The 17014-nt window shown below is 37.2% G+C and overlaps 1 protein-coding gene across 1 annotated transcript in view; it reads right to left on the minus strand.

The window, feature by feature from the left end:
- LOC142107468 (uncharacterized) overlaps positions 1-17014 on the minus strand; it is a 50982-nt gene that overhangs the window by 14517 nt on the left and 19451 nt on the right. The window contains exons 10-17 of the mRNA XM_075190908.1: positions 16526-16816; positions 14741-14846; positions 11751-11838; positions 10050-10215; positions 3652-4017; positions 2302-2598; positions 1306-1335; positions 78-332 (exon numbers count right to left, since the gene is read on the minus strand). Coding sequence (XP_075047009.1) covers positions 78-332; positions 1306-1335; positions 2302-2598; positions 3652-4017; positions 10050-10215; positions 11751-11838; positions 14741-14846; positions 16526-16816 — 1599 coding nt within the window. The remainder of the gene's footprint in view (positions 1-77; positions 333-1305; positions 1336-2301; positions 2599-3651; positions 4018-10049; positions 10216-11750; positions 11839-14740; positions 14847-16525; positions 16817-17014) is intronic.

Raw genomic sequence — 17014 nt, forward strand, 5'->3', positions numbered from 1 at the left:
AGTGCTATATAAATGAACAATAACTAATTATAATAATAAATAAAATATTATATAATAAATGGACAATATGTACTTACTCTGAACTGTGATTACAATGCGCCTGTATGTAATCTTGTGCTCATTCTGTGCTGAACACCAGTATGTCCCAGCATCATGTGGGCTAATGTTCCTCAATTCATAGGTTAGGATCGGTCCTCTCATTGGGCCATGTAGTATTTGGCCTCTACTGCGCCAGGTGACAGCAGCCTCAGGGTAACTGTCCACTGTGCACTGCAAAGTTTTTGAGTCTCCTTCCTTCAAAATGACAGGTTCGATTTCATTTGTGACAACATCTATTAGAGCAACGTATGACATGATTAGCATAATACTGAATGTATTGTACTTACATAATATATGCAATTCAATTAGAGGAAGTTTTAAGTTGCTGAAAATGTGCAAAATGCATTCATAATGGTATACTGCTGCTATAATATCCCAACACAATTTCCCAGCCACTCTACATATTATATTTTTTTGCTATATTTTTTGTTCACATTTTCATTAAAATACACTGCAAAACCTTCACCCCAAGTGTGTTAATGCATTGTACATGGAAACCCTTTCATGTCATTTTGTAAGAAACAAGAAGAGCATCTCCCTAATCTCAATAGAATATAAAGTAATCTTCCTCATCATTTATTTATATAGCGCCACTAATTCCGCAGCGCTGTACAGAGAACTCACTCACATGAGTCCCTGCCCCATTGGGGCTTACAGTCTAAATTCCCTAACATACACACACAAACAGACAGAGAGACTAGGGTCAATTTTGATAGCAGCCAATTAACCTACTTGTATGTTTTTAGAGTGTGGGAGGAAACTGGAGCACCCGGAGGAATCCCACGCAAACACAGGGAGAACATTCAAACTCCACACAGATAAGGCCATGGTCAGGAATCAAACTCATGACCCCAGTGCTGTGAGGCAGAAGTGCTAACCACTAGGCCACTGTGCTGCACACTAATCTCACTTTTTACATTACTAAATCAAATTTGCACCATGAAAATGGGAAATACTGAACAACCTGTGTGAACCGTTGGCTTTTTTTCTCCACTCATTCTTTCTGCCTCTCCATCCCCTTCTCATACAGTTCCCTCCATCTCACACTCCCTTCTTGCTCCTCTGCTCATCCCCTCCTCTATCTCTCCCTCCGTCGAAACTTAAAGGGCCTAGGGGATAATACACATAATGGTCCTTATAATTAGGACACAGAGACCTTTATTTTTTTATTATAAAGATGTAAACTTTTATTTTAAAAAAAATTACCATCAATGGTTATATCAACAGATGGAGGATCTGAAAATCAAACAAAAACACAATTAAAAACATTTTACGTCCCATACACAAAGTATTGTATCTGATTCTGAAGCATTAGAATTTGCTGTTTTTTACTAGGAAATATGGACTAAAAGAAGCATTACATAAAATATGTGTGACCTTTGGTTTATAAGGGGAATTTCATTATCATCATTTATAACGGAAGGTACTCTTTGCCAATCCAATTTTCAGTCCATTAATTAATGTTTTTGTAATGACATTTGTGCGCATTCTGGGAATGTATTTTAGATATATGAAACATGATTTGAATACAGTTTGGATGTAGGGAACAAAGGACAGTTCTTAGCCAAGGATAACAACTAGACAGTGAGCTTCAGGTGTATGATTTACAGTCCTGTTGTTAAAAGATATAGAAATGTCAGGTAGGTAACTTCCGTTGGCTGGAGGGGATATTATTAGCTCTGGTTTTGAAAAATTGTGTTTGATGTGGCAAGAGGACATGCAAGATGAGATTGAGAAAAACATGCATTAATGCTGGCCAAAACATAAGTTGGGAGAGTCAGTGAGAATATGTAAATTTGTGTACATAGAGATGATACTGAAATTCAAAATAGCTTATCAGTTTTCCAAGGGAAGTGGTATAAATAGAGAAGAGAAGAGGAACTAGTACTAAGCTTTGCGGTACTCTGACTGATAAAGGAAGTGGTGAGGAGGTGGATCCAGAGAACAGACAATGAATGATTTGATAAGTAGGATCAGAATCAGGATAGACAAGTGTTCTGAAGATCTAGGGATTGTAATGTTTGTGGTCAACAGTGTCAAATGCAGCAACATTTTTATATTTGCTGATATGCACTAGTATAGGCTAGGGTGACATAGAGATGTACAGTAATGGTGCAAATTAATTTAGATTTTTGCATACTGCATTGGGAACTAAGACTAATGCAATTGTGTAATAAACAGAATGATAGCAGCAAAACTTACATTCAACATTTAACACACGTTGTCCGATTGTGTTGAAGCTATTCTGGTAACTCACTACACAGTTTACTAATAACTTGCTGTTTTGTTTCGTCGGAGTGAATGTGATACTGGAGTAGTAGCTTCTGTTGCCATCTTTATGTTTTGTTGTATAGATCGCTTCTTTTTCTCCGTTAATGACTCCTCCCCATGTGATGCGTGGAGCTTCCCCAGCACATCTTCCAGGACTGTTACAGGTCAATGTCACCTTCTTACCAGAAACCAGCCTCTGTAGAAAGATCTCAGGCTTGTCTTTTAGGTCTGCAAGAATATTTAGAGATTCAATCAAAAATGTGCTTTTATATATATTTATGGTCTATTGATTGTGCTGGGACGATGGCAGCCAATTTATTCTGCTATGTAGTGTAGTTCCGGTAACACTGGGAACACTTAAGCCTGAATTCCACTAGCAAAATGTGCATCATTTTGTGGTTAAATGCAGAATGAGGTGAATATTCTGTTTTACAGTTCTGAAATTTTTTCTCATTTCTCAATAGTGTAAGTGTATCTGTCATCTTCACCCAGTAAAGATAGCCATTTTATAGGGTGGGGTACGGAATAATGATGGTGACTATTCCGACAAGACTTACCCCAATGTCTTCACACCGAAGGGCTCCTTCCCGACGAGGCTGCAGGACGACTGATGTGGCCACCAACTGCAAGGAATCGCGACGAATGGAGAAGCCGGCGCAACTTGTTGACGTCACTGGGAACCGCGACGCTGTTATCGGTGCTGTTAGGGGGGTACTGTAAGTATGCGGCCATGGAGTGGAAGGTGTCGGGATAAGTTTTGTCGGGGTAGTCAGCATCGATATGCTAAGTACCAACGATTTTATAAGCTGAACCATTAGTCATGTGATTTAGTTGATCAATTTACTGTGTGAGCGCAGGCTTTGTCATTTTTGTGTGTTTGTTTTGTATCTTATCCTTGAATTTGCTCTTCATTTTTTAAATGATTTGTCAGACATTTACACCCAAGATGCTGGAAATGTGACTGAAATGCGTTGTGCATGCAGCTGTGTTCCGTGAATACTTTCAGTATCTCATGACATCCTATCCCGCTCACCTTTACCATAGCAAATATTAATAAGTTAATTTTAGGCTGCAGTTGTTTCTAGTTCCAAGTAATTCAGATCTCTACATCTCTCATACACATTGATTTGGCTGACAAATCTACCTGGCCTTAGTGTGTACAGATGGTGAGCGCAAGATAATTATTATTGAAATCCACTCGTGTGACTGATATATCTTATATTAATTTTGACTGAATCCAAAAGGTTTTTTTTTTACAGGTAAGCATTATACTTTACTTACCTTCAACAATAACAAAGGGACGGATACTTTCAAAACTGATGTTCACATTTTCATCCTGAACCCTGAATTGATAATGTGCCTGATCTTCAGGCAAAATATCGTTGATGGAGAGCGAACAATCACCTCTCTGCACATTCCCAGTCAGTAAGAATCGTTCACTTTTAATCACTTTATTCTGTGTATCAGCCACAACTTTTTTATCCGCATTATTATATAGTTTGTACCAGAGACCTCTGGTCCTAGCGGATAATTTTTTATCGCTAGGGACAGTAAAAGTGCATTGGATATGAACACAAAGTCCCCTCTGTGCTGTTACTCTTTCCGGTGCATTTATATTGGGCTCATATATCCGTTCACAGCCAACGTCTGCAAAGAGATAAAAAAAGTTTGAACAGTTGTGTATTTCTTAACACCAATCTAAGACTACGTAAGGTCAATATAACTACGTATAAAACTACATATAACTACGTAAGGTCAAATGCAAATATCATGCTGCTTAATAATTAACGCACTAAAGAAACCCACATTTTCCTTGAAAATAAAAGTGATAATCGCCCATTTTGGACATAATAACCACAGGTTAATCATACTCACTGCTCAATGGACCAAGTACCATGAAAATAATAGTCACATAATTGTTCAGATAAAGCCACGTTCCTTTATACCACATATTGTGGTATGTGGTCTGCATTATCTAGTGCCTGGAATAGAACATATAATACAAAAGTGATATAAACACCTGTAAATAATATCTTTGAAAACAGAGGGCTCTGATCTCATTGATGATAATCTGTGAGCTCTGATGTCATCAATTCATGCATCATCATGGAAATTGGTATATTCTAATAAAAGACACGAAATAACCTGCACCTATACAGCGGGGAGGGTATTAGTCCATATAACACACAAGAAAATATACATATCAATTATACATATCAATTATGTATGTAAACTTTAAATAAAATTTATATATATACTTATGTATATATATATATATACACATATATATATATATATATATATATATATTTATATCTATATATATATATATATATATATATATATATATATATATATATATATATATATATATATAAATATAGATAGATAGATAGACAGATACCACAATAATAATAAATTCATTATTAGTATATAAACCATTAAAATATTGCACTGGTAAATATAAATTTCCTCTTCTTTGTTTCACTCAACATGATATATAAGGAAAATTTATCGTAATTCATTAATGTTAGTAGAAAAATAAACCTCATCTCTTTGCTTTTTTTTTATCATCAAGCCACCAATACCACAATCAGATATAAACATGAATCACTTCATTTTGGTCTTGGGTTCAATACCTGGAATTATCTCATGCAGTATGTTGTTATTTCCGATTCTTCTTGGCTGCGCTCTTTTTATTCATTGCATTGTATTCCCCTCAGAGCATTTCTTTCTTCCTTTCTTCCTTGAACACCTCTACTTGTCCTTTGATCAGTATTTCTGCTTTACAGAATGCTAAACTTAAAGTCGAAAAGCAGAAGCTGGATTGAGAGAAGGAAGCACAGTAAGTCTTATTAAGTTCTTTCATCCAGTTTACCGAACGTCCATGCTAAATTATGCAAATATAATTACATAAACGAGGGTTTCTCAAAATTTGTTTAACATGTACTAGTAAATGTTTAGAAGTGATGGGTCAAATGCGCTCCCTAAAGTTTGCAGCCGCCCAGGGAGAAATTGGGGATAGGAATTCCTCAATTCCCGGGGGGGGGGGAATTGCATGGATCAAAAGCTAAACTCAACATCAACAGCCAAAGGAGACAAGCGAGATTATACGGATGGAGTTCCAACAAATCTCTATAGAGGCTGTGTAGTCACTTGCTGGTCAGTCACAGAAGTAGATAAGGTTTGCTCGGTAACCACTAAAATGAACAAAGTCCAAGTCCAGTTAGTATAGCAAATATCCGCTATACGAAAATAAAGTTCCTTGACTTACATGTGAAATATGGCCACCAACGCTGCTATCAGTCTTCTCCTTGATGCGTCCCACTACCTCCCCATAGTCTGGGGGGGGCGCCGCTTGCAGGTGGCCATGAAGTCCTCGGCTGTGTACGGGGCTCGTCGGTTTGGGTTACACATGAGCAAGTGTGCAAGGTCTGAACAGCTGTGAGTGTTGCCAGCCAATGCCGGGTCGCCATTTTTAAACATAAGAATAAGATGTGCTGCAGCAGTCTTGTAGCAATCCCAAACAGAATGCATATGGGATGTGTATTAGCTTTGTATTTCCAACGCCTTGTAAACAATTACATATGTAATAATCAGTATCGAGATAGACCAGTAAAAACTGGTGATTAGAAAACTATTGTAGATCAATTTTTAGGTTACATCTTGCCCACTAATAAAGTCAAAATGATTAAGTGGTCATCCATCCAGGCGTTCGTTAATATGTGTCCTGATTTGCGAACAAGACTAAATACACATAATAAAATACAGTGTATATAAAAGAAATTTGTTCATGACATATACATTTTTAAAATACACAGCAACCTAATAGTTTCTAAACTACCCATCCTACACTTATACTTGTTTTCCTATATTTCCTGAAGTCTCTAGATCCTCACCCAGATTTGTGGCTAATATCTTTGCTACCTGATATATATATAAAATATATAAGAAGGTCAGTCAAGCAATTATTAGACTACCTCTAAATATAATAGACATGAAAAGAACTACTTACACAGTCCAAAAATTAATTTAAACATCTGGGGCTAAATGTATCAAGCTGAGAGTTTTCCGGCGGCTTTGAAAAACCAATCAGATTCTAGCTATCATTTATTTAGTACATTCTACAAAATGACAGCTAGAATCTGATTGGTTGCTACAGGCAACATCTCCACTTTTCAAACCCGCTGGAAAACTCTCAGCATGATACATTAAACCCCTGGTCAGATGTAACAATAGAATTCTGCATATGTAAAATCTTGCACTTAATGAAAATGCACATTCCAGATAGAGGTGTCCAGAAATCACAGGGTGATGTTCATATGAGGTTAATTCAAGACGGTTAATTCCTTAATTTAAATCAGGGACTCAGTGCTTTGCCAAGAAGTGGATTAAAGTGATAATCGTCTCATCCAATATCGTTACAGATGAGACCCAGGGGCCTGATTCATTAAGGATCTTAAATGAAGAGGTATCTTATTTCAGTCTCCTGGACAAAACCATGTTACAATGCAAGGGGTGCAAGCTAGTTTTCTGTTTTGCACATAAGTTAAATACTGACTGTTTTTTCATGTAGCACACAAATACTTAATAGCTTATTTGTACACTGAAATTTAAAGTTGATATTTTTGTGCTACATGAAAAAACATTCAGTATTTAACTTATGTGCAAAACAGAAAACTAGTTTGCACCCCTTGCATTGTAACATGGTTTTGTCCAGGAGACTGAAATAAGATACCTCTTCATTTAAGATCCTTAATGAATCAGGCCCCAAGTCCTCAATAAAAGCTTGTAGATTGTACAGTCACCGGAGCACAATGACAGTAATAAAATTGATAATAGGATGAATCCTAAGGGGGAGACAATAGCTATTCTATTTACAGTGTAAATGTCTTGTTTATCCAGCAACGTAGTTATGACATTGCATCTTGTCACCTCTGTTTTTCCTGTAACTAGCATATTTGCAGCGGGATTACATTACTTCTTCTTTTTCACTGTGCTTTTTGATACAGCTAGAAATAACATAGAGCAGTGTTTCTCAAGCTCAGTCCTCAGGACTCCTAACAGTGCAGGTTTTCCAGGTGACAAGGGAAATAATTAGTACCACCTGTGGATCTGTTACAATGTATCAGTCAGTAATGAATACACCTGTGCTAAATCAAGGAGATAAGGAAAACATGCCCTGTGAGGAGTCCTGAGGACCAGGTTTAAGAAACACTAAAATAAAGGACTGCCTGGATCAGTGGTGGGCAACATAGTAATTTCCAGGGCTTCACAAGTAGCCTTTGGTCCTACAAGTGGCTACGCATTTTCCCTGCGCCTGGAGTATGAGCATAACGCGCTTGTACATCCAAACAATTGCTTAATTAATATGGCCGCTCACTCAAGCTGGTTAAGAGGTATCAATATGCAGCTATGAACTAGCCTGCTACATCAGGGGCTGGGCTGGAGGGCAGTAGGCTACCTTGGGCTGGGTCTCTGGGCTACCTCCACTTTCCCTTAAATTGTTCCTAATAGGCTGCTGAGTCGAGTCTCCTCCCCTGGGTTAAAATTTGCCAGCCCTCCCCTGTGCTACATAGACTGTATGAATGCATTGTGCTCTGTTTGGAGCATCGGAATAATTAAGGAGATACAAAACATTTCCTCATCGGGTGGGTCACATTTAGCTTTTAAAGAGTCATACTTTGTTGCAGCTTATTTGTATGACTATTTCAGGCTCTTTTAAATACGATATTCCTTTTGCCATACCATGTACATTAAATATTTAAATTTTCAACTTATTTAAATAAAACAAAGGAGCAAAACACTTTGAACATCCTCTGCATATGTGGTACGGCCAGGGAAGCAGAGGAGACCATCATTAACTCCTGTAGAGTGGAACGCAACTTCCAAATAAAATGCAGACGGAAATCGCATTCCAAAAAAAGACACATCTTAGACAGGTGTGTTGAGCTGGACTCATCTAAGTTGACCGTCATCACTATTAGTTTGCAATTTTACTCCAGTGATCAAATTTCTGCCTCCTGGTGGGCGCATATTCGTCTGCGTCTCAGTCTACATAAGTCGCATTTGCTCCAACACGCCCTTTCACACGACCTCCGTCCCCTGTTCTGTCTCTTCAATCATAATCAGAAGGAAAAATGCGTATTAGACACTTAAAATGCTACTCAATATGAGCCCCTCAGTCCCCATAACAATTTATTATTCAGACCCGACTCCCTAATCCCAAACATCATCTTCAAACAAGATCTCACATCTACAATAACAAGTTGTGATTTCTGTCATACTAGCTTGTTACTGACAAATATCTGAACAATCATTATCATCTTACTTCTGTTTTCACGCTTTCTAAATCCATTTTCAATTTGTTGATATACGGTGTTACCATTTTCAGACAGAAAAACACATACATAACTTTTCCTCATGGTGTGATGCCCTCTTGCATTTCATTAAATGAATAGATTTTATTATATAAGTTATATAAGTTTATAGAGTTATCATTGTTATTATTATACTTTATTTATAAGGTGCCACAAGATTTCCGCAACGCCGTACAGAGTACAAACAGTTGACCATACAGGGTAAGACAGTACAGAACAATGAACGATTAAAACCAAGGGCTAGATTTACTAAGCTGCGGGTTTGAAAAAGTGGGGATGTTGCCTATAGCAACCAATCAGATTCTAGCTTTCATTTATTTAGTACCTTCTACAAAATGATAGCTAGAAGCTGATTGGTTGCTATAGGCAACATCCCCACTTTTGCAAACCCGCAGCTTAGTAAATCTAGCACCAAGACTCCAATAGCTCCAAGCATAGCTAATATGGTGAAGTTGGAGGAGAGCAAATGGTATAGAGACAGGGGGGAAGAGGACCTTGCTCATAAGAGCTTACATTTTAAAGGGAGGTCAAACAGACTGCAGGCATAAGGAGAGTCAGTGGAGTAAGAATGGAATAGCAATAATCAATGCATAAGATTGTGTGTTCATAAATTAAAGTGTTTGAGATATGTGCATATTCTGTACAATCTTAGATGCATGTCACAGGATTTGGAGACAGATCGATGTAGGGAACAAAGGTCAGTTTTGAGTAAAAGATGACTCCTAGGCAGAGTCATGTGGTACTTTAACTTATAGCGGCAGGGAAAAAGAGGTGCATCCAGAGAAATGCATATTGAAGGAGTGGTTTGGTAGGTAGGATGAGAACCAGCATAGGACAGTGTCCTGAAGACCTAGGCAATGAACGATTTGTAGGAGAACCAAGTGGTGTCCTTTAGATTGAGCGATGAACAGATCATAGATCACTGTAGTCAGCATAGTCTCTGTGAAATGTTGGGTATAAAAGCTGAAGATGGTCCAATAGATTGTTCACATGATCAGCCAATAGTTTACAGTCATAGTTTATTTTACAGTAAATTACCATTAAACTGTATGGATATATTTTAAAAATTTATTTAGCTCCGGCTCTAAGTATACAGCAAGCAAACTTCAGAAATGAAAAAAAGTCAAATTCTGGGGTTTGAATCCTGCACTGTATACGATAGAGAGTCGTAGGTGTTAAGTACAACACCTTTTGGCATATCCTTAAATCCAATGGTACATGATTGCACTTTTTAAGAGTCCTGGTCTTCTGTTTGTTTTGGAAATAGATCCTGCACTTGAAATAGATTCCATTATTTGCGTTTAATCTCTGCATACTGAATCTCAGTCTCTTCTTCAGCAGGTTTAGCTTTCAGCCTTGAGAAATTAATGCTGGCATACGAGACGTCCTCACAGTTCATGTACAGAGATCCTTCCTCCTGGGCTGGTTCCAGATGTGTTTGTTGATGTTGCGGTTTATGGGCCCCCTAGAAGGGATATACAGAATTATAAAGAAGAATTAAGTGTAAGCATTTTTATGTTTGTATGTCTTTCTTTTATAATATAATCATTTTTATTGTCTACTGAATTCTGATTTAGAGAAACAAATGTGCACCAAATTATTTTGTCATAATGCTGAAATATTGCCATGTAAATAATATAATCATGCATGACGGTGGACAGATGAGCCAACAGGCACTTAGTCATTAAGGAGAATGAAGCATTAAAAAGTAGTAACTTTGCACCTGGGCAAAATTATGTTGCATTGGAGGGGGAGATAAATTTAAAATGTGGGCACAGATTTATAGTTGTGGTAGGGCATGTCCTAGATCAACTTCAGATTTCAGTGTAAAAATAAAGGTATCAAGTATTCGTGTGCTAGATGAAAAAACAGCCATTGTTTTCCTTATGTGCAAAATAATAAACTAATAGGTGCCCCTTGCATTGTATCATGGTTTGTCCTGGAGAACATTTACTCAGCTTTTGCCCTACTCTCCTTAATGATTCAGGCCCTAAGTATTTAATAGAAATTTGACAAATTAAATTTATTTTTTTAATCTACATTAAAGCTGGACCGAAACTAATCTCAATATTTGTTTTTTTCCTATTATCTAATTAAACAGGGTATATCATGGATCAGTTTTAATTAAAAAAAAACAATAGAGCCCATAAACACTTTTTTCTTTTTTCTTCCACTCGCTTTCAACCGACTTATCTCCCCCAAATGGCTGCCATTTAAGCTTGCAGATGGTTCTGCCCACAAACTAGCAATGTCATAGTGATCGACATTGTGGGCGTTGCTAAGTGCTGTTGACCTCGTAACACCGTGGCAGTGCACAGCTCTGAACCAACTACAGCAGCCAGCTGCATGTGAGTACTTTACCGCATAGTGATATGACCAAACAAGATCAAGGACAAAGGATTTTCCAAGTTTTTTTAAAAAAAAAACAGTTTATTAATTATATTCAGTCTCCATATTTCTGACACTTGTGAAGACTTAAAGTATGCACAGGATGTACACCAAAATTGTTTTCTATTTAAGTGAGTCTATTTGCCTGTTCAAACCCCAGGCATTTCTGTGCAAATTGAGGTACACTGGCACAAACGTACGCGCATGATCTCACCAAATAAGATTCTGCACTGTAGTTTTGTATGTCCTACATAACCTCTATAATACAGTTCAGAAAAATAGGCAACAATGTTATCACATTTATTTTGGTTTGTGTGCAGAAACGTATCTACCCACAGGACCACAAGTTATCTTTATTATCTGTTAGAGACACTTTTATATGTTAATATTAACCACTGATAAAATCAATCAGATATATAGCAGAAACATATTAGAGTTTTATGATCTCTTTGCGGGTGGGAGTATTTGGGCTCCTTTTTAAGATATATTCTTGTAGCTGAAAAGTCTGTATGCTGTAGAGCTGATCCAAAAATCTCTCCAAAATGACCTCAAGATCACAACATTCAACAAACAATCAACAGAAATATAATAGTAATTGTCAGATCCACCTACATTACAATATGGTTCCGTATTACTGTAAATCACATTGCAGTCATTGCTGAACTCTTTTTTGTCATCAGATTTTGCCACTAAGGTTTTCCTGAGAACACAAAGCCAATAACACCATAAGTATGTGCATTGCAGTGTCGAAAGATTTCGTGTGCATTGTGCTGCGTGAAGATTATTATTATTATTTACTTATATAGCACCATTCATATTAAACAACACTGTACAGAGGACGTATGGTCATTCACGGCAGTATATTTAGTCGTGTTAGACACCTGAGTGATTAAATGAACCCGTAAACGTTGCTGGGGCTAGAGGAGTCTATCTCTCAAGCAAGTTTAAGGGCACTGGCCTGTTGAAGTCCCCTTGGAAACTCTGACTCTCTTATTTGCTGTTGTCTTCTACCATAAACCAGAGTGACCCCTCCACGTCACCTGACTCTGAAAGGCCACAGTAGCTCCACTGTTTGCTATATGATTGGGTGCACTGAATTGGGTGGAAAGGGCAGCATTCTAAAGCTACTGTTGATGGAAACACTGTTTCCCTCTAAAGGGAAAAAAAATCGAATACACTTCTTTTGTGATGGAAACATTAGCCACCCACATTTTTCCATATTATTCAGTTTTTCAAGAGAAAACCAGAAAAGAACAAATACAGGTAGTAAGAAAATGATAACGAAATAAAAGTAAAATAAATAAAATATGAAACAATATAAAAACTATGCCTAAAGGTAATAATGACAAATAAATGCATATGATCATTTCATATAACAGGAAATTAAAGCACCCTGGCCAACCGCCTCCAGATTTGTTTCTTTAATATTTCAAGTCTAAACACTACAGGTTTCCACCAATACTTAGCTGTATAATACTAATAACTATTGTTGTGAAGTGGAAGTTTATTAAACCTTGTAAATTGAAACAAAAATAATAAAAATGATTTAAAGTGTGGGAGGTGAGGGTCAACTGTGCTTCCTGAGCAACTGAAATTCTGCCACTATAGGAACCAATTGGTTTATGGAGGGTGGTCCAAACCCTCCAAGTTTTGCAAGTATTGAAATGTGGTTCCTGGGCGCAAATATCAAATGAACTAAAATGAATGTATCTATAAATGTGGATGTTACACATATGTAGCATAAATAAAAATATTTTTTAATTGGTCCTAGATCATTAGAACCAAAATTTAAAACAAAAACCAGTGGAAACATTACTTTGTATAGTGTGACCACTACCAGCATTGAGATAATTAAAAATAAGACTATTGTCTAAGTACTTTACCATTGCCAAATAGACTCCGTAGAACAAAACAAGACTTTTTGAGTCTCTACCTTAAATACTGATTAATAAGAGTGTTGCTTTAATTCTCGGGACAACTACTACAAGACTACATCCCATTATATATGGAATATTTGCATTGTGATTAATTATTTAATTAATATATACACAGCATTTATTTGTGTATATATTAATATAATGTTGCACAAGTGTATATGCATTAAATATTCTGACCATTACTGTTTTTTGTTTTAAAATTTGGATATAATGATTTATGATCAAATAAAAATTATTTTTACTTATGCTACATATGTGTAACATCCACATTTATAGAAATATCTCTTTTAGTTCATTTGATATTTGCACCCAGGAATCACATTTCAATTCTTAAAAAAATGTTTAAGCCACTTAAGGAATTTATTCAGAAACCCATCTCTTCCAAAATCTTTTCCAAAATTTAGGTGTCAAAATAGTAACTTCAAAATACCAGTGTTGTGAAAGCTTAAGGCCTCAAATAGACAGGGCCTTTTTTAATGTTTTACACATGTAAGCAAGCACTCCATTATGTTTTAATGTGACACATTGCAGTTTTAGAAATACAACACACGTGGGTGTTTTTGCCCAGAATAATAATTTTGCAGATTATTTTCACCATTTGAGGTTCATTTTTTCACCTGTTTTCTAAAGCTTTCACAAAACAGCCAATAGGATTCTAGCGTACCTTATGAAAAGCGAATTTGGAAAATGCAAAAATAATACATGCATAATTCAGACATAAAACAAGACAATTCTATATATAACACATGCTTGCCAGCTTTTCCTCGTTGGCTTCAGGGAGATCCCGGGGGAGGTGGGCGTGTTGGGACGGGGCATGAGGAATCGTATAATTTTGTCCCTGCCCCTTAAACAATTGTCACAATTTTGGCCAATTACAGCAGGGTGCGGGTCTAAGATGGCACAATATTTGCATAACTAAGCCCCATCCCTGTCTCTTATCTATTGTGGGGTCGAGAACCGAGAGGTTGCCCTGCTCTCCTGGGAGCTTGGGAGGTCTCCCAGAAATGTGAGAGTGTCCGGGAGAGTAAGCAACTATGCATTAAAGAAAAGCAGCTAATGAATCTCTAGAGACTGAAGTGTCTTTAACATTTCTATTTCCATTACTGAAGTCATGTTGTCTTACCTGTCAGTCTTTGATTAAATCTTGGTCTCCATGAAAATGGCCACCTCCATAGGCATCAATACATGGACATAGGACACAATTTCTGAACTGTGTCATCATGCCACAGATGGCGAAGCCAACCACGTCTTGTACTGGCTCAGCATCAGGGAGAATGCCAGACTCTTCAGGGAGGGAGGGAGATCACCCTTAGTTCAGGGAGTCTCCCTGACATTCAGGGAGAGTTGGCAAGTATGATATAACATTACAAAAAACTAAAATGCAGCAGCAAACATGCTTGAGTCACATTACTTTTATGTGGAAGCACCAGTTAGTGCTTCCCTTCCATTGTCCTGCCAAATTGTCCACAAGGAAGCTGCATTTGAGATGACAAGTCCATCGTCGCTCTGAACTTAACCGGTCCCATGCAGAAATATGTCCGCATTGGCAGACTCAAACGCAAGAATTATTTGAATTAAATAAAGGAGTCCTTTCTTCTGAACACATTCACATTGTACAACCCCAATTGGATAAATATAAGATAATTAAATATAGGAGAAACTTACTTTCTGAAGTACCATATGAACAGGGATCCTGTCACGAGCAGCAAAACAATGACAATCACACCACAAGATGCAGCAATTACCATGACATTAGGGATTGACCGAGCAGCTAAAAATACAAACAATGTAATTTATCAATGACATATTTATATATATATATATATATATATATATATATATATATATATATATATACACATATATATATATATATATACACAAGTTAACCCGTGCATGATACTCATGCATTCTAGTCAAATCAGGCTACTTAAGGTGTTAAAAAGGTTCTTGTCATGCATTTGGGCCATAGCCCAGGCCTCAACCACCAACCACTCCCTACTGTCACCCCCGGCAACCACCAACCACTCCCCACTGTCACCCCCGGCAACCACCAACCACTCCCCACTGTCACCCCCGGCAACCACCAACCACTCCCAACTGTCACTTCTCCTTCAAGAAATATATATATTTTTTTTTTAAATCTTTATAAACACTTTTAACAATTAACAAATTAAATTAACAAATTAAAAACATCTTAGTATACCAAATTTCAGCCCAGTATACCAATTTTCAGTAGGTCAGTGTATAACTCTGCCCAGCAGGTGGCGCTGCAGCTTGGTTTTATATTTTCCACACACACACAGACAGACTAACACACGCCACTAGACATTTATATTATAGATATATATATATATGTGTGTGTGTGTGTGTTAACAAAAATGTGAGGTTTGTCAGTTATCAATTAAGCATAAATTTGTTTCCCCTATTTTGATTGTATTTAGGGATGGGTCTAACCAAAAGTTGAAAATGAAAAGGTGGACTCATCTACAAAAGCTCAACAATCTCTATTTTTTCCAAAAAACTAAAACCTCAAACTGGGGGTGACCTCAGTCAGGAGTACTGATACCACCCAATAAGCTTCCCAAGCACCCAGTGCCATAATGAAGAATTATGTTCGGAATACTGTAGGTGAATACTCAGTGGTTTGAGTGTGTAAGAGCTGTTTTTCCCAGTGGTAAAGTGCAACATGTGTCTTTCAGAGAGACAGCACAAACACCATGGTGCGTCTTCAAGTTCCCAACTACCGATTATTGTCACATACAATATTCCAAACTTCTTGATAAACATTTTCTTCTGCCTCATCATTGTCATTTCTCCACCAGGTATTTGAGAAATAGACTTCTACATGCAACACCAAAAATTAGAATGGGTGGCTATTGGATATGTACTCATCATCATCATCATTTATTTATATAGCGCCAACATATTCCGTAGCACTTTACAATTGGGGACAAACATAGTAAACTAATGAACTCGGTAAAATAGACAAAGAGGTGAGAAGGCCCTGCTCGCAAGCTTACAGTCTATGGGACAATGGGAGTTTGACATACGAGGCTAAGGCTGAGTCTGCATTTTGCATTTCGGCCCAGCCAGACTGCAAAGGTAAAAGTGACTCATTAGCTAAATGAGCCTGTCACACAACAATGTTGGTCAGGGGGTAGTTGTATTGTGTGAGATTGTGTAACGGGTGGTAATTGGGTAATGTAGTGAGGTTGAGAGGTAGGTTGAGGAATATTATAAGCTTGTCTGAAGAGGTGGCTTTTCAGAGAACGCTTGAAAGTTTTTAGACCAGAGGAGAGTCTTATTGTGCGAGGATGAAACTCAATGAAACTGATTTTTTTTCTAGTTGTTAATTGACCTCATTGTTTTTTCATTTGCTTGTATTGTTTATATTAAATCAACAAATGGTTTCGAAAGAGGCTTATTAAAATGATGACCAATACTTACAGTTATTTAGTAGAAGAAGACTCAGTTGCCCGAACTTATTAGAACTAATGCACTCTATATTTTGAATATTCTTCTGGTTTACGCCAAGGGTCAATGTGCTATTGGTCACACTATTTAATTGCACAGTGGAAATATTAAGGTCTTTATCACTGTAGGAAGACGGATATAGTTTCTGATCAATCTTCCACTTCATTTCTGCTTGTGGAAATGACTGGAATGTACAAGTGCATTCAATGAGGTTTTCAGTCTCCTGGCAAGTGGAATTTTCTCCTGAAACTGTTTTCGGTTTATCTGTAACAATAAAAGAACATTTAGTCATAACAAAAGACAAACAATTACAAGAAAATGTGGCATTTGAAACCTCAACTCAAAATTGATTATATACCCAGAGCAAACCAATATTCCCCCATTGTCTGAACAGAACCAGAAGCAAACATCGTCTAATCCCTTTAGGCATTGGATAGATGGAGCCACTGGATAAGATTGAAA

Source organism: Mixophyes fleayi, chromosome 11 (genome assembly GCF_038048845.1).
Source record: "Mixophyes fleayi isolate aMixFle1 chromosome 11, aMixFle1.hap1, whole genome shotgun sequence".
Taxonomy (NCBI): Eukaryota; Metazoa; Chordata; class Amphibia; order Anura; family Limnodynastidae; genus Mixophyes; species Mixophyes fleayi.